At 37.8% G+C, this 24,933-nt stretch overlaps 1 protein-coding gene across 1 annotated transcript in view; it reads right to left on the reverse strand.

The window, feature by feature from the left end:
- Positions 1-24,933, reverse strand: part of HDHD2 (haloacid dehalogenase like hydrolase domain containing 2) — a 43,474-nt gene that overhangs the window by 9,573 nt on the left and 8,968 nt on the right. The window contains exons 2-4 of the mRNA XM_004422511.3: positions 20,112-20,222; positions 16,632-16,840; positions 11,381-11,465 (exon numbers count right to left, since the gene is read on the reverse strand). Coding sequence (XP_004422568.1) covers positions 11,381-11,465; positions 16,632-16,840; positions 20,112-20,212 — 395 coding nt within the window. The 5' untranslated portion in view covers positions 20,213-20,222. The remainder of the gene's footprint in view (positions 1-11,380; positions 11,466-16,631; positions 16,841-20,111; positions 20,223-24,933) is intronic.

A 24,933-nucleotide genomic window follows, 5' to 3' on the forward strand; every position in this document is an offset into this window, starting at 1 on the left:
AGTAAAAACCAATACTGGACTATTACAGGGCCTTATTGTTAGTTACTACAAATTGCTCACAGCACAGGATAGATCTTTCAAATTTATTCACTAATATTAATACAAATTTATTTCTTAAAGCAGATCTTGAAATCCAACTGTTAGGAAACCTGGTAAAGCCACTATGTTGGCCTTACAGAACCACAGCTGATGGCAATGAGATAACAATGGGTGATTTATCTATCTCCCCTCGTCACCCTGCCCTCAATCCCATTTATTTGCTACTCTACCACGGAACTGGAATTCTTTATGCAACAGACCTCAAAATTGCTTTCCACTTATATAGCTAAACTAAAAACTCATTTGATTTAGCTTTGTTAATATTTTATTATATATTAACTGGGGATAAGACTTATCAGCCTGATTGATGTGTGTGCTTAATTCCCAGGCAGTACTTTAGTGCCTTCCCTGGAAGGGCTGAGACTGTGGGTTCCTCCACATTTCTCTAAATGGGAATTGGCTCTACACTGGGCTGGAGAAGATGGGCATCTCTCAGGGAAGTGGTTCCTGCTTCTATCATTCTTCTCTGCACAGCATAAGCTTTACTGAATCTTTCAAGAGCCAAGGCATATTCAGGATGGATTAACAGGTAAATGGTTTTCCAGGACACAGATTAAAAGACTTTTATAAACATTAAAAAATATATAAAAAATAGACACCCCAATTCTTGGAGTGTTTTTACACTTACTAGACAGGGCAACAAAGGGTTGGTTGTTTTTGTTATCAGAAATAATGCATCAGCAGGAAATCTGATAATTTTGTGTCTGTATCTAACTATAAGCCCACTGAGGTGCCAGAAGCGAGGAAAAAAAGGCACAAATAAGGCCTAACGCAAAAACCTGTGGCTGTAAATTCCATGAAGGCAAAAGAAACAACTGTAAAAAATCCTAGCCAGGAAGCAGGGCCACAATATAAAAATCTTAGGCAGAGTAGTGAGAGAAAAGCTAAGAGTATAACTTAAATTTAAAGTCACAAAATGTTACTGAAAGGGACTTTAAGGAACATCAAGTCCAACATGCCCCCTTTTATAGATGAGGAGCTCATCCAGAGATTTTCGCCAAAATCAACTGCACCACCAAGGGGAGCTAGAACCCAGAACTTCTGAAAACCAATCTAGCACTCTTCCAATACACTATACTGTCTTTCTAAATAACTTCTCTAGGAAAGTGATCGACTTTTCACCACTTCTGCTGAAGATGAAGCACGTGGAAATGAAATGAGACTGCAGCTTAACTGTCAGACACCTCACATATGTCCAACCATCAAACTAGTGAGCCAGTCTCTCCCCATCCCCCCAAAATGATCCTCCCCCAATCTTTCCAATCTCAGTAAATCCACCCAGTTGCTCAAGCCAGAAACCTAGTAGTCATCCTTGATTTCTCACTTTCCCTCACCCTTCCACATCCCTATTCATTAGCAAATACAGTAATTTCCAATTCCAAAACAAAAATAAAACTAAACCATTTTACTCCCTCTCCTGAACTTCTGCAACAGCCTCCTAACTGGTCTTCCTGCTTTCTACTCTTGCTCTATTACTTCAATCCATTGTACAGGCCATAGTGGGAGTTTTAAAGTACAGATGGGATCATGTCCTTCTCCTGCTTAAAACCCTTCAATAACTTCTTTTTGCAAACAGTACGAAATTCAAAGTCCTTACCACAGTCTCTAAAGCTGTGCCCTATCTGGCCCCCATCTACATCTCCAATCTCAAGTCACCTTCCCTGTCATTGATTGTGTTCCAGCCACAACACTCATTTCCCAATTCCTAAAGAAATGTCAAACTCTTTCCTGCTACAGCCCACAGACATGGTGTTCCCTCCTCCTGAAACAGTGCCTCATACTGGTCACAGAGCTATCTTCTGCTCATTTGTCAGGTCTCAGCTTAAACGTCAGCACTCAAAGAAGCCAGTCCCAACCTCCCTATTTAAAATGGACTTCCTCCTCACATTTAATCTCTGTCTCATCCCCCTTTTTCCTTGGTATCACTTTCCATAGTTTGTAATCCTTACTCAACTGAGTTTGGTCCGTCTTCCTCACTAGAATCTAATTTCCACTATGCCCATCAGTTTTACTCATCACTATTATTTCTTACTTCCAAAAAACTACCCCCAAAACCTCTTGGTAGCTCTCACTAAACGTTTATTGAATAAATTAATTACTGGGTGAAACTCCGTATGCCTCAGTGTCCCGATCTATAAAATGAGGAATAATACTTACCTTCTTGGGGAATAGAGATGATGTATGCAAACCCTCTCAAAGTATCTGACGGTAATGATGACTTTTATTCACAAATATAATAAGAGTAGTAGTATCTACGGCACTTAAAGTAATGGCAAATCACGTCACATTTGTGGGCCTCAGTTTCTTATCAAACGAAGGGGTTGAACCAGATCAGGGCTTTTCAGCCTCAGCACTACTGACATTTTGGACTGGAAAATGCTCTGTGAGGGACAGGCCCATACACTGTAGGATGTTTAGCAGCACCCCTGGCTTCTACCCACTAGATGCCCGTAGCACCCTCTTCCCACAATTGTGAGAACCAAAAATGTCTCCAGACATTGCCAAATGTCCCCTGGGCAGCAAAACTGTCCCTGGTTGAGAACCACTGAACTAGATGAATGTGAAAGTCTTAACATTCAATATATTTAAAACTACTATCAATCAACCTGACAAACACAAACTCCAAAAGTTCAAATAAACACAACAGTAAATCAGGAGATATATCAAAGGAAAATCCCATTAACAATTAACTGAAACCCCCAGAATATTTCCAGTGTCACACTGACACAGTAATTCTCTCATTAATTACTGAAAAAATGTAACGAGTCTTTAAGGACTCAATGTTCCATAGGAAATAGAAAGTTTCTAAGAATACTACACATTCAGAGAGGAAGATGAGATGGAGAAATTCAAAAAGAAGATCTAAGACATCCTCAATACTGCTCTTTTTGGTTATAGTCAGAAGTCAAAACAAGTATTTCTGTAATTTATTGACTTAATAAGAAATACTGAAAGTGATGAAATACTGAAAGCTCTGCTCCTGAATTCAGAAATAAGATAAGGCTATCTACTATCACAACTTCTATTTAGTACTATACTTGGAGTCCCAAACAGTGTAATAAAGCAAGAAAAAGAAGTGAAAACATAAAGATTGGAAGGGGAGAAGTAAAATTGTCATTATTTGCAGATGACATACTTGTCTGTGTAGACAATCCAATCCAGAAGATTCTACAAAAAAATTATTAGAATTGGCAAGTAAATGTAAGAAGGTCACTGGATATAAAGTTAACATACAAAAGTTCAATTATATTTCTACATATTAGTAACAAGCAATTAAAAATGAAATTTAACAAAATGCCATTCACAATAGCATCAAACAATATGAAATACAAGAATTAATTTAACAAAATGTCTAAGACTCATACTCTAAAAACTACAAAACATTACTGAGAAAATGTAAAAATAAAACAAATAAATGGAGATATATTCCATTTTCATAGACTGGAAGACGCAATATTGTTCAGATATAAATTCTACCCAAATCGATATTTAATGGAGTACCAATCAAATTCCCAGCAGGTCTTTTTTGTGGAAATTGACACGTTGATTCTAAAATTTATATGGAAATGCAAAAAATGTAGAATAGCCAAGACAATCTTAAAGAATAAAGTTGAAGGATGTACACTACCAGATACTAAGACTTACTACAAAGCTACAGTATTTAAGACAGTGTGGAATGGCACAAGCATAGATGAAGAATCTAGAAACAGAGCTGCACATATATAGTCACTTGATTTATGTCAAAAGCATTCTGCAATTCTGTGGGGGAAAGAATGGGTCTTTGCAATAAATGTTGCTTAAACAACTGCATATCTGCAAGGAAAAGAATAAACTTTACCTCATACAGTTCACAAAAACTAATTCAAAATAGAAAAAAACAGTATGGGGGGCCCTCAAAAAAGTAAAAATAGAACTACCATACAATCCAGCAATTCCACTTCTGAATATTTACCTGAAGAAAACAAAAAGACTCATTTGAAAAGATACATGCACCCCATGTTTATTGCAGCATTATTTACAATAGTGAAGATGTGGAAGCAACCTAAGTGTCCATCAATAGAAGAGTGGATAAAGATGTTTTATATATATACAATGGAATATTACTCAACCATAAAAAAGAACAAAATCTTGCTATTTTGCAACAACATGGATGGACCTAGAGGGTATTATGCAAAGTGAAATAAATCAGACAGAGAAAGACAAATACCATATGATTTCACTTATGTGTGGAACCTAAAAAACAAAAAAAGAACAAACAAAACAGAAACAATCTCATAGATACAGAGAACAAACTGGTGGTTGCCAGACAGGAGGTAGGTGGGGAGTTGGGCAAACTTCTAGTTATAAAGTAAATAAGTCATGGGGATGTAATATACAGCATAGGGAATACAGTCAATAATATTGTAATAGCTTTGTCTGGTGCCAGATGGTTACTAAACTTATCATGGTGATCATATTGTGATGTCTACAAATGTCAAACCACTATGTTTTACACCTGAAGCTAACATAATATTGTATGTCAACTATACTTCAATTAAAAAAAAAAAAGATTCTAGACCTAACTGTTAAAGGTCAAACAATAAAGCTTGCAAAAGAAAACACAGGAGAATATTTTCATGACTGTAGGGTGGGCAGATTTCTTAAGCAGAACAGAAGAAAATACGGGCAAATTGGACTCCATCAAAATTAAGAACTTCATGTTCTCATGCTATTAAGAGAGCGAAAAGGCAAACAACATACAGGGATAAGATATCTGCAGTACATATATCCAACCCAAAACTTGTATACGTAACACATAAGAGCTCCTACAAATCAATAAGAAAAATACAACCCAATCAGAAAAGGTAAAAGACTAGAATGGGCACATCATAAAAGAAGTTACCCAATGGCCAATAAGTATATGAAAGGTTTCAACAACATAACTCATCAGGGGAATACAAATTGAAACTCAGTAAGATACCATTATACACACCAAACAGAATACAGCCATGGGTCTCTTAATGACGGGAATACGTTCTGAGAAATGCACTGTTAGGCCATTTCGTCATTGTGCAAAGATCATAGAGTGTACTTACACGAACCTAGATGGTATAGCCTACCACACACCTAGGCTACATGGTACTAATCTTATGGGACCACCATCGTATGTGCAGTTCATTGCTGACCAAAACATTGTTATGTAGCATATGACTACAGCTATAATTACATAGACTGCAAGAGACTGCTGAGAATGTGGAGCAATTGAAACTCTCATTTACAGCTAGTGGGAACATATGACTTGGTACAATCACTTGGGAAGCTGTTTAGCAATATTTACTAAAACTAAACAAGTACCTATCCTATTATCCAGTAATTTCACTTCTAGATACTGACCCAAGAAAAATGAGTGCATATACTCCCCAAAAGATATGTAGAATAATGTTCATAGCAGCTTTATTCATAACAGCCCAAAGTGGAAACAATCCAAATGCCCATTAACAGTAGAATGAATGAATAAACTGTTGAATATTCATATAACAGACTACCACACAACAACAACAAAAATTAAAAAAGAAGAAACAAAGGGGGCTGGCCTGGTGGCGCAAGTGGTTAAGTGCACACGCTCCGCTGCGGCGGCCCGGGGTTTGCCGGTTCAGATCCCAGGTGCACATCGACGCACCACTTGTCAGGCCATGCTGTGGCAGGCATCCCATATAAAGTGGAGGAAGATGGGCATGGATGTTAGCCCAGGGCCAGTCTTCCTCAGCAAAAAGAGGAGGATTGGCAGAAGCTCAGGGCTGATCTTCCTCACCAAAAAAAAAAAAAAAAAAAGGAAGAAACAAAACAAAAACAAAGTATGGTTACCTGTAGCAACTTGCATAAATCTCAAAAACAGACAAAAAATGCTACAAGTGTATGATCTCATTCATGTGAAGATCAAAAAATAGCAATAATGATAGAAGTCAGAGCAGTGGCAACCTTGAGGAAGGGACGGTATTGACTGGGATGGGGATCGTTCGGGGCTGGAAATGTTCTATATCTTGATCAGAGTGCGGGTTACATAGGTATATCTATGTGTAAAATTTACTGAGTTATATATTGACAATTTGTATACCTTACTGTGCATGTTATACATCAACTTAAAAAAATTCGTAACAGAATATATTTATGTGGCTTATTCACCTGAAACTTTTATTTAGAGTTGCCACAATTGCCTTGATCGTAAAAGGATCTCCCCAAATTGAAAAATAAGAGCAGTTACTGATATTTACCTCAACTCTGTATTCTATGATTTTCAAATTGGCATATAAAGTTGTGCTCCGGTATATACTAACGGAATGCTTTAAATAACTCAAGTTCTTAAGTCTTAAACAATTTCTCATCTCCAAAGTGTTTTATTTTTATAGTCTGGACTTATTTAAAAGATTGCATAGCAGTCAGTCCATTCAAAATGGAAAAAGCCCATAGAAATATTTCTAATTTGAGCCCTGCTGCCACACTGTTCTGGAATTACTCATGCCCAGGGCTCTAAATACTTAGAAAAGATTCAGGAGTTACTGTAAAAATGCAATAATAACTGAGGCCATTACTGTTGATTTTTTTTCTCTCTCTCCTTCCTTTTATAAAGAATTGAATACACTGGAGTAATTACACTTTTTATTTTTTCTCAAGGAGATGGGGAAAAGAAAGCAATCCAACATCCAACAGAAACTGTTTATGGTGTTAAGAATCTCATCCCACAGGGCCAGCCTAGTGGCATAGTGGTTAAGTTTGCACGCTCTGCTTTGGCGGCTCGGGGTTCTCAGGTTCGAATCCCAGACGTGGACCTACGCATTGCTTATCAAGCCATGCTGTGGCGGCGTCCCATATAAAGTAGAGGAAGATGGGCACAGGTGTTAGCCCAGGGCCAATCTTCCTCAGCAAAAAGAGGAGGATGGGCAACAAATGTTGGTTCAGGGCTGATCTTCTTCACCAAAAAAAAAAAAAAAAAAAAGAATCTCCTCCCCAAAAACAAAAAAACTAATTTCTGAGCATCTCTAAGACTTCTGGAGGATTCTTGTACCTTGTAACGATTGTAGGAAAGAAGTCATTAACAAACTTTCAAAATATTATTCTTAAGCAGTCTTCACCTCTGCATTTACAAGCTGTGATGTCACTTATCTTCAGATATAATGACATTTTAATAAGCTCCTCTAGAAGCTGGAGAGCAGATGCTCTTAATTTAGAAAAAAACTTAAACTTTTCCTAGGTTAGGCAATCCCATGCAGTTTTTTCCCAAAATTTCTTTGATCCAGCAACTATACTTCTGAAAAAAAAAGTCTTAAGGAAAAAACATAGGGCCGGCCCCGTGGCTTAGCGGTTAAGTGCGTGCGCTCCACTGCTGGCGACCCGGGTTCGGATTCTGGGCGCACACCGACGCACCGCTTCTCCGGCCATGCTGAGGCCGCGTCCCACATACAGCAACTAGAAGGATGTGCAGCTATGACATACAACTATCTACTGGGGCTTTGGGGGGAAATAAATAAATAAATAAAATCTTTAAAAAAAAAAAAAGAAAAAACATAAATATTGCTTAACAAACAAGTTCTCAGAAGTTTTTTTAAAACTAACTTCAAAAACTTGGAAATAACCAACCATAGGAAACACATGGCTACACAATTTATTGCCTTCTTAATGTGGAATATGCTGTGGGAATCAAATGTGTTTTTAGAAGAATATCTAAGAATATGGAAAAACATGCACAATATATTGTTGGGTTTTAAAAAAGCAAGTTACCACACAGTATATACACATTTTCATTTTTGTCTAAATATATACGTGCATAGAAACAAATAAACTAGCTATGTGCTAAAATGTTAACTATGGTTCTCTTTAGGTGGAAGGATTACAGGTAATTTAATTCTTTTTTGAGCACTGAAAATTTTCCACAATAATGACATATTACTTTTGTGCTTAGATATTTTTTAGTCTTGTTAATACTCAGTTTAAGCTAGATTATTAAGTGCTCTGCTTGCCCAGGTAGCCTTTCTCCTAAAAGAGATCATCAAAAAAGTCTTTTTATTGTAATTGGTCCATTACTAGAATGCTCAAGCTTTGGGTTTCTAACTCAGCTCACAAGATGAAAAAAGACTTTGCTACAAGCTAGTACTACAGTGAAAATGAAGGAACTGGAGCCACATATGTCCGTATTGATGAATCATAGAATATTACTAGGGAAGAAAGCAAATTGATGAATATATAAAGTATAAAACATGCAAAATAATACTATATGCTATCTAGGAACACCTACATATGTGTTCTAAGTTAAAGAAATTCATGAAAATGATAAAACAAAATTCATAACCCTGACTACTTTTGGGTCTTGGATGATAAAATTGGGGAGGGATATGTAGGCGACATGAAATGTGTTGATAATTTGTATTTTTTAAACTGGTTGACAGGCATATGGGTGTTCATTATATTAATCTTTGTAGGCATAAGATATTAATCTTTGTTATCTTTTAGTAGTAGGTAAAAGGAAACAAGCCCCCAATGGCTCTTAGAATTTGAATGTTTTATAGAACCCAAACCCAAATCAAGTCTAATCCCTATAACTGGTTCCTACCCTTCCCCAAAACCAATTCTCTAACATTCAGTGTTCTCAATTTCATTCAGACATTTAAGACATATTTGTACACAGACTGTACTATGCATTTGGGGGGTGGGGATGGGGGGGTCTACCCATTTAAAACACAGTAAATAAGAGGAAGTGCAATGTGGAAGGTTGATTACCTGCCTGAGGGCAATGTGTCCCCAAAGCTGGTATTCAAGGCAGCTATGCAACGGGGCTTAAAATCCAATGTTTATTCTCATTATCAACCTGAACAGTAATTTAACTAATTGGCGGTTCATTTGAGATGTCTATGTGTGCCACACACAATCCAAACAGCTGTAGTCATTGGTGGGAAGGCATAGTCTCTGTGGAGACATCAATATGCAAAGAAGGGTAAGACCTAAGATCCTTCTGTTAACTCTCCACCCAGCTGTTAAGTGCATTTGTGAAATTAGAGTTGACCCATAAGTGCACTGTAATGCTTTAAAATGTGGTGTTTAAAAAAATCAATATGGTTAGGGAAGTGTACTAATTAGACAGCATCCGAGCAATTACAAAGCCAGTATTATGTCAACATACATTTTTATTACCCTGAGTCTAGTATTCATCTAAGACAGAGACCTCCCAACTTCCTATTAAATATGTCCTTCCCAAATTACCAGCTAAAATCAATCAATACCTTCTCCTTGAATTCTGTGGTTAAAGAAAGAATAAAAGGTAGTAGGGGTAAATTCAGAAGTAAGAAATAATAGCAGGTTCTCTACTTCAGATGAAAATTGATATTGGTATAGTTGTAAACCTTACTTAAGGAGCAGGTGAGGTAATCCCCCCGCAAGAAGCTAAAGTAGGATAATTAAAATAGATGAAGCAACAGAAATTTTAATACCATATATCCTGAAGTACATCTTCAGGCAATCTGGCATAGCAGTGGATCTTCAGGAAAAAACTACAGTAAATGGATACTGAGTAACTATAAAAAGTGAGTTTGTTCCTTTTAAACAAAGGCTTGACTATAACAGTGACTAAGAGAGTCACAAATAAAAGTGCATTAAGTAGCCATAGTTTCCATTAACCAAGGATCAAAAATTAATGTGCACACAGGGAAAAAAGATGGCTGTTCCCAAAGTGTTATTTCTGGCCACACAGACTGTACATGAGATCATCCATTTTCAAGATCAACAGCAAATAATGTGCCCCGATGTGTGAAGCTAGTAGTGAGTTTTAAAATCTGCTAAAAACATTCTAATTCTAGGACATATACATCAAGAAATGAGTTCTAGGGGCCAGCTTGGTGGAATAGTGGTTAAGTTCGCATGCTCTGCTTTGGTGGCCCAGGGTTCTTTGGTTCGGATCCTGGGCGCGGACCTACGCACCACTCATCAAGCCATGCTGAGGTGGTGTCCCACACTGAGCAACTAGAAGGATGTACAACTATGACATACAACTATCCACTGGGCTTTTGGGGAGTAAAAGAAGGAAAAAAGGAGGAAGATCAGCAACAGGTGTTAGCTCAGGGCCAATCCTCCTCAAAAAAAAAAAAGGAAAAGAAACAAGTTTCACATCAAGTAAAGTTAGAATGATTCTTGTAGATCTTTGTACTGCTTAGAAAATGTTTTTATAGCATTCTTGCAGTTAAATACCAAATGTTTTTTTTAAAAAGCTAGTTCAATGTATCCCTATGTAATATTTTGAACTACTTAACTCGTCATAAATTCAAAGGCAAATTACACTGTTTAATGGTTTGACAAGAAAGAAAAGGCAAGATAAAAAATGAAAAATTCAAGGGAAAAAGTCACAATCTCACTCTAGAGGAGATTTGCTGGTAAATCCTGATCCAATTTATCTTAGGAAGTAAGAGAACCAGTACACAGTCTTCCTTTTGGAAGCAGCAGCAAAAAGTTCATATAAGTAAAATGCACACACAACTGAAGATTTATAATATTTTATGTGTTAGTTGTATTTCCCCCAATTTCTACCAACAGACATTGGAACATCTATGCTTAGATATCCCACAGGCCAAGAAGCCCCAACCTAAACTTACCAGCTTCTGAATCCCCAAACAGGGAGCGTTCTCTATCACATGTGCTCAGGTTAGAAATCCGGATGTCCTCACTGAGTCACCGTTCCTCACCTCCTATACCCAACCATCCATCAAGTCATGTTGACATTACCCGAATATGGTTTTCTGCATCCCTATTGCTGCTATCCCAGTTCAGACTGCCATTATCACTCACTGAATAATGTCTCTGAAAGTGTGATCAAATGTGTCAACATTTTCCCATAGCCTGGATTCTCCTTGGAGGAAAAATCACATTTACTGGTTTTTGTGCATTAGCCTGCCTGCCATTTGCCGTCAGAGATGAGCAGAGTCAGTGAAGAATCAAAGGGGTGACAATAAAAGATAAAACTGCTAGCTTTAAGAGCTGCAGTTTTATTATGAATTCCTACTCCAGAATATCGATTCTATAAACCAAAAAAACCCTAATGATCATCACATTTTTAACATACTGATCACTTTTTAAAAACAATAAGCAAGATAGAAATAAATACTATTTGATGCTCATCTTGAAGGGATCTTTATGCTGTCTGTCCTCACGTACAAGTGAGGTGGCCAGAAAGTAAAACATGTATAACCTCACACGACAAAAACTCAAGAAGGGAAGAGGGGGAGTATATGATCAGATGAAAAATAAACAGGTAAACACTTACCGGAATGCCTGATTCAGAATTTGATAATGAAAATGTTCTGGTGCCAATCCTATGACCACAGCATTGGGATCACTTGTTTGTATTTCTGAGAATGAAAAAAAATATATAACTGTTGAAAAACGCAATTAAAAGTAACGTCACATTTTATAATAAATTCATTTTACTTAGTCAAGTCCAAACTTTTGCTGTAGCCATAATCTGAAGTTTAAGAGATTATCCTGCCCTGTGTACTTTGGAAGTAGAAGAGATATTTAAAGCGAAAAAAGAAAAAAGGTCTAGTATTTTTGCGTATTCCTTTTGCATGGTCTTACAGCTACTCAGGAACTAGAAGACCTAAACTGAAACTTGTAACCTGATGTTCTCAAACAAGTAACAATTTCTGATGTTATCAAATAAGTAACAATTTCTAACTTCAAAAAGCTTTCCTGATTACAATCAAGGAGAACAGCCATGAGTTCCCTATGAGCTATCAGATCAATAGCAACTGATGAGGGACTGAAAATCTAAGAGGCAACGGAAATTAGACTCTCTAATTGACACAGCCTGAGGTTAATACATTCATGATAAATATGGAATTCGCTGTAGATTCTAGAGTTTTCTACATAAAGCCTAATCTATTTATAGTTTCAAATATTATTCTATAATGTTTTAAGGGCTTGGTACCTGATAGAATAAATATTATTCTAAGCATGTTTCAAGGGCTTGATACCTGATAACAGGACTTTAGATACAACAACCAAACAGGTACATTCACCATTAAAGTGATTAAAAGCCTCATTAAAGGTTCTATGGATTATCCATACGCCAATTCCTATTTGCCTCTCTTATTGCCTGCCTTTAGGCATTTTCATTATCAAGTCCAACAAAATGTGAGGGGCAGAAATAGGAAGGGCAGACATTCAAGACTTCCAATTTCCTCCTTACCAGCAGCCCTAAGTATTGAGTAACTGGTTAAAGTCAGTTGAAGGAAGAAAATAAAATTGTTGGCTACAGTAAGAGTTGAAGTTTTTTGTGTTCTTTTTATTATCTCTACCTACCACTAGCAAAGATAGTCAAAAATTAGCAAAGATACTTCTATTCCTTTCAAAAACCCCTCCACTTTGGCTATTTTCATGTATATAAAGATGTTGCAAGTATAGTTCCAGACTGAATGACAAAGATTTCTTCCACACCTGGGACTGCTTATATATCCCAACTCCAGCCCACTGCTGATACAACTAAAATCTTAACCTTCTTCAAATAAAGTCAAAAGAGAAAAATCTGATTAAAAAATTGTTTTGTAGTACTTCAACTAACCCAGAAACATAAATACATTGATTACAGAATGCATCTGTCATTATTTTTCGTTGCCCAGTTTCTGAATAGCACTCTCATAATTAGGGAATTTACTAGCTCATAAGGCTTGGGGAGAGGCATAGCTCACCCTCTCACTAGAGAGGCTGAAAACACCAGACACTTACTTTTCCAGCCCCTCTTGCAGCTATGGGTGCTGGCTTGAGACAGAGGCTCTGCCAATCAAAAGCATCCACCCTGGGCCTTGAACTGGGAGCTCATCACACAAAGAAGCTGGGAGAACCTCCTCTGGAAGAGATGACTGTTGCAGCCTCAGATTCTAAGGCAGCAGTGCTAGCTGGAGCATCCAACCTCCAGAGCCACCGTGGTCAACAGGGCAAGCTGCAGAGTTCAACGCTCAGCAGGGATATCAGCGGCACCTCATCAGTTTTGCAGCATGATCTTGCACACTGCTCCTGGCTGCACAGCCCCTAAGACTAACTCACCAGCTCTCCTTGACAGTTCTGTAAGCTACCCAAACAGCCTTTTTGTCTTTTTGTCATGGAAATTTTTAAAAATATATAAAAGTAGAAACACTAGTATAATGAGCCCTAATGTACCCATCACCCAGCTTTAGCAACCATCAACGTTTTGCTAATCTTATCTATCACCCCTTACATTTTTTTTGAAGTCTTTTGCAAGCAAATCCCAGATAACGTGTCATTTCATCCCTTCATATTTCAGTATGTATCTTTGATAAAGATTTTTTTAAAATTACCACCTTAACATTATTATACCAACAAAGTTAATAATAATTCTTTAATATCACTCAATACTTAGTCCACATTTGAATTTTCCCAAATGTCTTTTTACATCTGACATGTAATTGGCATCCAACAAGGTCCATGTATTGCATGTGATTGTTATTTCTTATGTCTTGTTCTATAACAGCACTCCTCTCCACTTACAGAAGCAACTAGATCATTAACCCTGGAAAAGGTCTCACACTCTGGATTTGGCTGATTGCTTATAATATTATTTAATTTGTTCCTTTACCTTTATATTTTCTGTAAACTGGTAATTAGATCTAGAGGCTTCATAGGTTCACATCCAATTGTTAGGCAAGGTTATTTCATAAGCACTGCAACAAATTTCTTATTTTATCACATCATGAAGCACAAGAATTCTGGTTGTTCAATTTCTAGTGATGTTAAGATTGATCAACGGGTTTCAGTGGTGTCAGCCTGATCCCTCCATTCTGAAGTTCCCCATCAGCCATTCTCCCAATGTGTTTAAAATCTACGGATGTTGTTGCCCATTTCATTAGGGCTTGCCAAATGTTGATTTTCTAACTCTGCCATTTCTTTTGCATTTACTAGCTGGAATTTATCTCATCAAAGAATTTACCCTCATCAAATATTTGGTTACGCTATGACACAGTTCAAACATCAAAGGAAGGATAAATGCTTGTTTCACTCCCTTAATTTATTCATTTTCAGAATAATGAGTCACAGCTGTAACAACCTCCAATAGTGACCAATGAGTTCCATGATGCTGAGCACCGTTTTGAACTCATGGTTTTTTATACATATGATGTGTTGCTATCCATTGCAATAATTATGATTATTTTTTTTGCTGAGGAAGATTGACACTGAGCTAACATCTGTTGCCAATCTTCCTCTTTTTGCTTGAGGAAGATTCGCCCTAAGCTAACATCCGTGCCAATCTTCCTCTATTTTGTATGTGGGTCACCACCAGAGCATGACCACCAACAAGTGGTGTAGGTTTGCGCCCAGGAACCAAACCTGGGCCACCAAAGTGGAGAGCACCAAACTTAACCACTTAGCTACAGGGCCTGGCCCCTATTTTTTTTTTTTTTTTGATGCCCAAATTATCCCTTCAAATTGGCCCCAGGGTCCCTTAGACATGAACTCATTAGTCTTCAATAGTTTCTTTGCTAACACAATTAGTTATCCCAGGCTCAGCTTACACAGTGCCTGCCCAGATCTGGAATTAGCCATTTCTCCAGGGAACTAAAGTGGGAAATGGTAGTAGACTCCATAGTCTGAGCACTGGGCTGTCACTGCTTCTGGGCCTTTTCAGTGGAAGATCTAGATAACACATATTTTTAAGAGAACAAAGGATTTGAAAATGATATTTTCAATTCAAAATTAATAATACACAGCTTTTAATTAACTTATTTGATTTTTATATTTGTATATTTTCACTTATACTTGAAACCTTGGATCCTAACCATACTAGCATAATTAATACTTTGTTTTATCCTCTATCTATAATTTTAAAATAACAATACCAACATTGCTAGTAACAGTAAGACTTCTGAATGCAGTTTAAGATTTCTTTGCAGTTCTTTTATCCTTAGAATTTATCCACTACAAAGGAACAGTCAAAATACTGTATTTTAAAGTCATTTAAAGTAATTCTTTCTCTGAGTGGTTATGTCACCAACTTGATATAAAGTTCATTAGTTTCTTTTTTTTTTTTTTCAGTTTTCAGGGACTGGTTTGTTTTTTACTTTTTAACTGTCTCTTAAACATGTAAAATATTTACAAGGTTCCAAAGTCAAAACTATATATAACAAGGTACTTTTAGAGAAGTCTCCTCTCCTGGCTCTCCCCTCCTCCCTCTCTTGCCCTTTGGATAACCATTTTTATTAGTTTTTCACTTATCCTTCTTTAGTTTCCTTTTATAAATATAAGAAATAAATATATATATCCACTTCCTTCTCACTTTCTTACACAGAAAACATGTAAGGTTTTCTACACCTTACTTTCTTTGTTTAATATCCTATGAAAATCACTCCTTATCAGGAGATAGACTTCTTTGCCATTACTTATTTTTCAGTTACAAAGCATTCCATTTTGTGCATATATCACAGTTTAATTAATCAGTCCCTTCCAATGAACATTCAGGTTGTTTCCAATCTTTTGTTATTAAAAACAAGGCCATAATGAACAACCTTGTTCATATGTCATGTATTTTTGTAACTATATCTTAGAGATAGATTCCTACAAGTGACAGTACTGCTTCATATGCAATTTTGCTAGCTATTGTTAAATTCCTCTCCATAGGAGTTGTACCATTTTATATTCCTGTCAGCACTCAAATCCTTCTAATAAATTTATTTTGTTTAATTTAGCCAAAATTGGTCTCTGTTTCTTACAAATAACAATTCTGTTTGATACTCTGGTATATTTCCTGATATTACGTTTTGAGGTTCTGCCCAACCGTACAGCCACGCTGAACTTCTCTAATCTTTACTTGTAAAGCCATTACACGGTTTTATAACGATATATTTATATCCGTTTTCCTATATTGTGTCATTTCACTCTGAGTATCATCTACAAAAAGAAGCAATGTGGCAAAGCTTCATAAAGTTAGGATTTTTCCAGAGTCTGTTAATTTTTCCAGAGAAAACAGGCTTATTCTCTCCGGATTGAAAACATTTCATGGTCATTGCAAAAATTTCACACTATACAGAAAGACATCTATTTTTAAACAAGGAGATCTTGGCTTATCTCATTTAATCAAATTAATACAGTGGCTCCTGGATTGAGGATTATAATACTTAAAGTAATTTTGACCTGTGTTTTTTCAAACCATGGGTTATGATCTATTAGTAGATTGTGAAACTAATTTGGAGGGCTCTAAGCAGCATCAAAATCAAATAAACAATTAAGTAAACCAAATAGAAAACTGAGTACCTCTCATACAGTAATAGTAAGTATTGTTTAACATATACACAATTATATGTACTGGGTTACTATGTAATCTGTTTCACTTATTCTGGAGTGTGGTCAAAAAATGTTTGAGAAAACCCAATTTAAGTTCAAACTGTTGACCATTTCAATAATAACAGAAGGAAATCTAAATAAACATTTCTAAACATCCAGTTTTAAGAATGATTTATAAGCAGATATGAAGAACCAATTTTTAAATCTTTCCAAATGTCCCCCACCTCTGAAATCAGGTAGTGCCCGATCATCAACTAGCAGCATGGGTCGGACTTGTTTCTGCTCTACTAAATTTCTGGCTGCAGTCAGAGAAGTGAATATTTCATCTTCAGAGATATCAAACTCCAATTTTTTCAACCTTTCCAATAGGTCTTGTTTGCTCTCTTTGGTTGTGTTGGTCACAAACCTAACCATTACAGAAGCACCACGTAACCTGGAAAAGTAAAATTCAGATGTCAACAGGCAGCTTTTACATTCTAGCTCCATAAAACCTCCTAATTTGGTAGCACTTGCCAAAGGTCAGAAAATGAAGGACAGTCACCAAGTGTTTTTATGGCCAATAAGCTTTTTAAAAATCTACCCCAGAATTGCTTAAATATTATCCACACCCTGTGGGCTGTTTCATTTCCAAAGGCTGCAAAGTCAAATTGTAAAAGCCATGTTTACCTTTTTGAGGGCCTTCTATACTATAACCAAATTTTACTGAAGGGTTTTCTAAAGAGGTAAAAAAAAAAAACATGGGGCCCGCCCGCTGGTGTAGTGGTTAAGTTCGTGCACTCCGCTTTGGCGGCCCGGGGTTCGCAGGCTCGGATCTCATGGGTGGACCTACACGCTGCTTATCAAGCCATGCTGTGGCGGTGTCCCACGTACAAAATAGAGGAAGACTGGCACAGATGTTAGCTCAGGGACAATCTTCCTCAAGCAAAAAGAGGAAGATTGGCAACAGATGTCAGCTCAGGGCCAATCTTCCTCACCAAAAAAAAACAAAAACAAAAACAAAGCTTAGTAACTACCATCTCACAAAATATGAGAGGTAAAAGTCATCTTGGAGATTATCTACCACTGCAACCCTCCCTTCTTAAAGGTGAGAAAACTGAGGCCTAGAGGAGTTAAGCGACTTGCTCAGCTTTATACAGCTGAGCAGCAGTAGGGCTGAGACAAGAACTCTGATCTATGTCCTGGCACAGGGTTTGATCTCCCATAGTGAGAGAACAGAGGACACCTCAGGATGCTGTTTTTCCTTCTGCTTAGCCAATCAGAGACTGGCTAAGCCCGAATGTGTTACTGAGTTTATAAACAGAAACTACCTGGACAGCTCAAAGAAACATTCCATTTTTATAGACTGAAATGTGTATTCCCCTTGAACTACTTACATACAGGATTTTTTTGATTCCATGATCTGCTTTTGGAACCTAAACTGGCAATCAGGTCTTAAAGAAAGAATTCATGATAGTATAGCTTTCTTTAAAAATAAAAATTATTTTCTTGGTCCTATAGTGTTTTAATCTAAAATCTAAAAGTAATTTTAATTTAGCTACAATTTAAAATTTTATATTAATATCCTGTTGCTTTTTATTTTATGACAGCCCCAAAAGGACACAAGGCATAAAAGCACTAACCACAATTTAAAACAAGCAAGCAAATTAAACAGAAAAGAGATTTTTAAGTATTCACCCAAAGAGCATTCAATAAATTTATATGATTGAATAATCACCGTAGTCATGACTACTTCTATAATATCTGTGTGGTAGCTTTTCTGAAAAACATTACATATGGTGGTTTATCACTTAAAAGAAACTGATTACTTCAATATAACTCTTATCCTAAAAGTGAACAAGTATTTAAATAACCACATCATTTTTTTTTTTTTTTGGTGAGGAAGATTGGCCCTGAGCTAACATCTGTTGCCAATCTTCCTCTTTTTGCTTGAAGAAGATTGTCTCTAAGCTAACATCTCTGCCAATCTTCCTCTATTTTGTATGTGGGACACCACCACAGCATGGCTTGAGCGGTGTGTAGGTCTGTGCCCAGGATCTGAACCCATGAATCCCGGGCTGCTGAAGCAGAGCCCATGAACTTAACCACTACGCCACTGGGCCAGCCCCAACCACATCATTTTTTTTTTTTCTTGGTGAGGAAGATTGGCCCTGAGCTAATATCCATTCCAAATCATCCTCTTTTTGCTGAGGAAGACTAGTCCTGAGCTAACATCTGTGACCATCTTCCTCTATTTTGTATATGGGAGGCCACCACAGCATGGCCTGATAAGCGGTGTGTAGTTCCATGCCCGGGATCCAAACCTGTGAAGCCCAGGTGGCCGAAGCGGAGCACGCGAACTTAGCCACTACAGCACCGGGCCAGCCCTGCAACCACAGCATTTTTAATGAGTTTTTTTTTAAACTTTTCTTTTTACTAGTCCCTCAACTTCCCCTAGTCTCTCTGTTTCTATAGAAACCAAAACTGGCAGTGGCAGTATAGGGATTTCTCTGGGATGAAAACTCACTAGTGCAAGTAAGAGAACAATTTGTAGGCTCCTGCCCCTCAAGAACAGCAGGCTCATAGTTTACAGAGCTACTTAGCTAATTCACTGTTCACCAAAAATAAAAAGATTTTTTTCAATCCAGAGTAGTAAGCTCATCTTTACAGCAATAAAAGCTCTTGTCCAATGCTACTTATTCCAAAGACTTCACACTCTCTCAAGGAGCTTACTTTCCATTTGGGGCATCAAAAAATATAAAGAAACTTGTACACCTGGTAGGCATCAGTTGGAAGGTATCAATTTAGTTAGAAGTCACGATGTTCACTTTGTAGGTGGAGAAATGGTGGATAACACGTGTTTAAAGCCAAAAGAAAATCAGTTGCAGAGCTGGACTTTTCCTTGACTGCTTGACACGGTCTATCTTTCTTAGGTACTATGATACTAGTCACTGATTTTCTGAGTAACAGCATACTATGAATATTTTAAGGTTGGAAAATGATAAGCACCACATGCTAAGTATTGCTGATTTTGTAAATTTCTCTAAATTATTTTAGGGTAAAGGTGCTTAATACCAATACTTAGTTGTTCTGTTTTGATGAGTATTTTTTTCAGGACACCCAGAAGGAAACATCCATATTCAGTTCGCTTTAACAATCTCTTACTATGCATCTCTGGTTTGTATCTAGACTTGTGTTTAGTACCGTGGTTGGTATATCAGAAATATAATACAGTCTCTTACCTTCAAAAGCATTAAATTTACTTGATGGAAATAATTCTAAAATTTCAAATCCCTTAATTAAATCTTATTTGAGCAGCTGCACGTTCAATGCTAGATCTTAGGTGAAGGAAGAGAGGGCAGAACTATGCCTCTGTGTATGTGTGTGCTTCATTTTGTGATTCCAGGATTCATTTGTGATTTTTCCCATACTATTTATTCCACATTTTAGAATCTTGAGTTTTCATTCCCAAATTTACATTACTGACTTAGAAAAAGACACAAACAAAGAACAAAAAAACAAGATCAAAAGGCCAAACCTAATAAAGGCTTAGAGAACAATATTTGGAGGATATTGCAATGCATACATCTTCTAGCTAAACCCAAGGCAGTTCCTGTATACACGGTAAGCTGGTGAAATGACATCTTAGGGCCATCCATTTAATGATCTGCCTTGGTAAAATGGCACTTACAAACATATTTGTCAGCTGAACCTGGAGGATAGCTTGCCTTTTAAGAGCTTCCTGTGCGCCTGGCACAGCTGCATCTTCAATGTGAAGTGTGCCACTGAGATCTACCAAAACAGCTTTTAATGCACTGCGTGCTGCCATCCTTCATTCCCTAGGAGAGAGCAAATGAAATTAAAAATACAGTTTAGGAAACAATGGACAATTAAAAACTGGTAAGTCTTCAAAAATATCATTCATATCCAGAAAGATACTGTACAGTGTTAAGCTTCTTCTCTTCTGCAAAAAAAAGTTTTTAAAAATAAAAAAATCCACAATTTGATCCATAAAAATTTTATAATACTTAGTTTAAAAAAAAGTCTTGAATTAAAACCATAGGAAGGGAAATGCTAAAGCAGAAGTTAATATTTACTTTCAGATTTCTTAAAATAACTTTGGTAGAACAATTCATTCATTTTATTTTAAAATATGAGAATAATATACTCTGAAGAATGAGTGGATGGAAGCACTACATCACTGGCAAAATCTTTTTCATCTCTGGCTACATACAATGAAAATGTTTTAATCGCCTATATCCACTGCTATATCCTGAAATGGCATATGTGGCCAAGGAGCTACCAGTATTCACAGGTCACTGAGGAGGAAATTTCAAGTTATACAGCAATTTTAAAGTCAGGAGATATTTTCCTTACCTTACAATGTGCAACTTTCCTTTTGCATATTTTCTCTTTAAAATTTGTTTATTATGAACTATATCATATATATAGTGGAATATACAGTATATGTACGGTTTAAAGATAAAGGAGTGGGTAAGAACAGTATGGAAGCTAAACAGAAGGGGATGGGACTTCATTTTTAGTTTTTCTTAAACTTATTTCTTCATTCATTTCTTCTTTCCTTTTTTTTCGTTTTTACAATGAAATATTTTAGACATACAAAAAGGTATCAAGGATAATACTTACCATTCAGCTTCAGAAATAAAACACCATAGGGGCCGGCCCCATGGCTTAGTGGTTAAGTTCGCGTGCTCTGCTACTGGTGGCCCGGGTTCGGATCCCGGGCACGCACCGACGCACCACTTGTCCGGCCATGCTGAGGCCGCATGCCACATACAGCAACTAGAAAGATGTGCAACTATGACATACAACTATCTACTGGGGCCTTGGGGAGAAAAAGGGAAAAAAAGGAGGAGGATTGGCAATAGATGTTAGCTCAGAGCCGGTCTTCCTCAGCAAAAAAAAAAAAGAGGAGGATTGGCATGGATGTTAGCTCAGGGCTGATCTTCCTCACAAAAAAAAAAAATAAAAAAGAAATAAAGCACCATAGATAGAGTTCGAGCCCTCTGTGTACCCCCTCTGATCCTATTCCCCTTCTTCCCTTCCCCAAGGTAGCTACTCTTCCCCAAGGTTGATGTGTTGAAAGCTTTGTATTAATGTTAACTTATGTATACTTAGCGACTTGCTTTACCACACCCCATTATGTTTGTGAGATATATCCATGTTAACACATGCAGCCATAGTTCATTCCTTTTCACTGTTATATGGTATTCCACTGTATTAATACACTATTTATCTGTTCCCCTGATCACGAACATTTAGTTTTGCACATTTTATTATAACAGTGTGCCTCTATGAACATCCTTGTACATGTCTCCCCGTGGACATGTGTGAACATTTCTCTGGGGTCTTGCTGGGTCTGAGGGTGTGTGCTCACCTTCACCCTTACAGGATGTTGCCAAGTTGCCCTATTCATTTGCAAATGTTTACTGAGCACTATATGCCCAGCCCTGATGTCACAGAAGAACTGGAGGAGCCACCTCCTTTAAAGTGAGAAGTGGAGGGAAAGGGGAAAGGACCTGGGGAGATGTAAGTAGGCAATTACCAAGAATTTGCGGAGAACTCCTGGGAAGAGCTTCCAGGTGGTTTATGGCATCTTACCTTGGGACAGATGGTGGCTGGGGGGAAGACCTCTCCCTCCTAGCTAGCTTCCTATGACATGCAATCGTGAGAGCTGGGGACTGGCAGTCAGCAGGCTCGGTGGCACTCTTGGTTCTGCCTCAAATTCATTGTGTGACCTTGGCCAAGTGCCTTCTCCTCTCTGGTCCTAAGTTTCTCCTCGATTTGTAGGGCAGGGAGGCAAGATCTTTCTCTACTTCCTATAGTTGGGAGATCTGGGCTGAAAGAATCAATGTATCACACTGCCCCTCCCCCTTGATTCTCTCCTCTTCACCATGGGCCTGCTAATCCCTGTTGAGTCCACCTCCCAAAGCTGCCAGGAATACTCTAAACTGTCCAGCGCTATCCTTTTAAGTGTTGTTCTCCCTTAGCTGCATTCCTTTCAGGAGGCAAAGACGATCCCTAAATTCCCTCCCAGCTTCTAGCTTTTAGCTTCTTTGCTCCCCAGACCCTGCTCCCACTCTAAGTCAGCCACCTCTACAAACAAGGTGTAAGTATAAAATATAAATAAACCCAGAGTCCTGGAACTGAAGCCAATTGCTGGCAAGTGCTGGCCACTGATTAGCATGCATAGTGGACACGCAACTGGGCCTATCGGAGAACTGCATTTTCCCACAGGATAGAGCTGTCGGCATGGTCCGGGCTAGGGAGGGAAGCAGCAGCAGGGAGAGCCAGAAATGGTGCTCCAGCTGGACTCAGGGAGCCCATCAGCCAGGAGAGCCCCAGGTCTGCTGCGTTCCCTATACATGCTCCCCAAACCTGAGCAGGAGTTTTCCCTCAACAAGCTAGAACCTGGGGCCTAAGTGAGGGAGATGCAGAAGGTGGGAGAAGTGGAGCCAGGTGGTGAGGGTCCAGGATCTAGGGTCAGCTGGCAAGTGCATTCATCATCCTAAGCTTCCATTTCCTCATCTGTAAAAGGGGAAGAATAGTACTGAACAGTTGCAGGACTGTGAGGGGTCGGTGAGTTAAGGAGAATGCCTGGCAGTGATGAGCACATAGCACGAACATAAAAGATGTGAGTCCTCTTCCTTCCCAATCATCACTATGTAATAGGTACCTCCCTGCCCCCTGCAATGTATGGCCTGGAGTCACAGACCAGGAAAAGTAAGGAAAAAGAGAAGCAACTCAGAGGAATCCACTGAGAAAGATGAAGAAAAGCAAAAAACAGCTCACACTTATGGGATGCAATATGTGTTCTGCACATGCTAAGCGCTCTGCAATCTTTACCACTTCATTGAAACTTCTCAACAGTCCTACACAGACCAAGAAATTGAGGCACTGAGAAGTTACTAACTTTCCCACACTTTGAGTTTTGACTTTGAACCATGTTAATGGTTTATATATTCAAATTTAAATTAAACCAGCCCTAAAATGGAAGACAAACAGAAACAAACTAACCTAGCTACCACAACTTTTGGAGAGTACTCTGACTCTAGTCCTTCCATAGGATACATTCAAAAGACAAAAAGAACAGCATGGAAATCTTGAACTTTACTTAGCAGGTTTTTTGTTGGTTAACAGTAGTGGTGTGACTGTGTGACTTCCAAAACCATTCTGTGTATATTGCAGGACTGAGCAAATGAGTATACATATTGTTGATGTTTAAAAAATCAAGGTTCCCAAATGGGAGAAAAGAGCTAAAAACATGGAGTGGGAGGAGAGGAAGAACCCTGTGGTGTCGGTTTGGAATTGGAGGTGCCATTCTGAACTCATGATTTAAAAAATATATATACTTCTTAGCGCTGTCCACTAAAAAGACCAAGAAGAAACAATGCTCCAACAGCTATCAGCACAGTTAAAGTGTACTAAACAAAACCAAGGCCGGGCAAGGAAAGTGCAAGGTGAGCCTGGAAGATACTGTTCTACCCAATCGGGGGGGGGACACAGGACAAAAGGACACAGGAGCCAGCTCGAAGGAGTTCCCACTGGCCAATTCTGGGGCAATTTGAGCACCAAAATAAAAAATAACAAGAATGAATAACACATTGAATTAAAAAACAAATCCATGAGTCCATGCTAATACTAAAAATATTTTAAAGGAATGGGAAAGTGTAAAGTCTTTTACAGAAGAATGCCAACTAATAAATGTAGAAGCAATGCCAGAAATAGAAAATCAACATTTTACAACCACCATAGTAATAACTGATACAGGGAGGAATCATCAATGAACGCTAAAACCACTGGACGAAAAATTGTTGAGGAACAGTATATTCACCCAGGCTCAAAGAATCACTTGCAAATTAAGAATCTCCATTAATTACAAAGGAGAAAAGATACCTCTACAGTGGAGAAACCTGCCAGATACCACCTTAACCAAAGGATCAAATTAACACCATTAATAGTGGGACAAACTGACATCATGTGCTTTCTGAGAAGGAGACATCATCACCTATGTAGTATTCTTGCCAAAAATGTTTAACCTGAATCAATCATAAGGAAAACATCAGACAATTCCAAATTGTACAAAACAATTGGCTTGAACTTTTCAAAAATATCAGTGTCATAAAAGACAAAAAAGGGCTGGAAACTGCTTCATATTAAAGGAGTACGAAAAGACAACTAAGTGTAATGCGTGAGAGAAACGTAAAACAGAGCAAAATACTAAGAGCCAGTGAATTTTGGTGAAAGGTGTATGGTTTTCATTGCACTATTCTTACAAATTTTCAACATAAAAGTTGGAGGCAAATAAATTAAAAGATCTTTTAAAAATGGGCTGAAGGCAAAAGAAAGACATTTTCATACCTAGTAATAACAGTGAGTTATAAAAAATGAAACTTGTGTACCTACCTGGTCCCCAGCTTACTAGAACATTGCCAATACTGCTGAAGCCTTCTAAATAAGCCTGTTCAGTTACATTCCCTTCCTACCACTTAGAAGTAGTTAATATACTGAATTTTGTGATAGTCTTTC

Source organism: Ceratotherium simum, chromosome 14 (assembly GCF_057802395.1).
Source record: "Ceratotherium simum simum isolate JZ-2026a chromosome 14, ASM5780239v1, whole genome shotgun sequence".
In the NCBI taxonomy this organism is placed as follows: domain Eukaryota; kingdom Metazoa; phylum Chordata; class Mammalia; order Perissodactyla; family Rhinocerotidae; genus Ceratotherium; species Ceratotherium simum.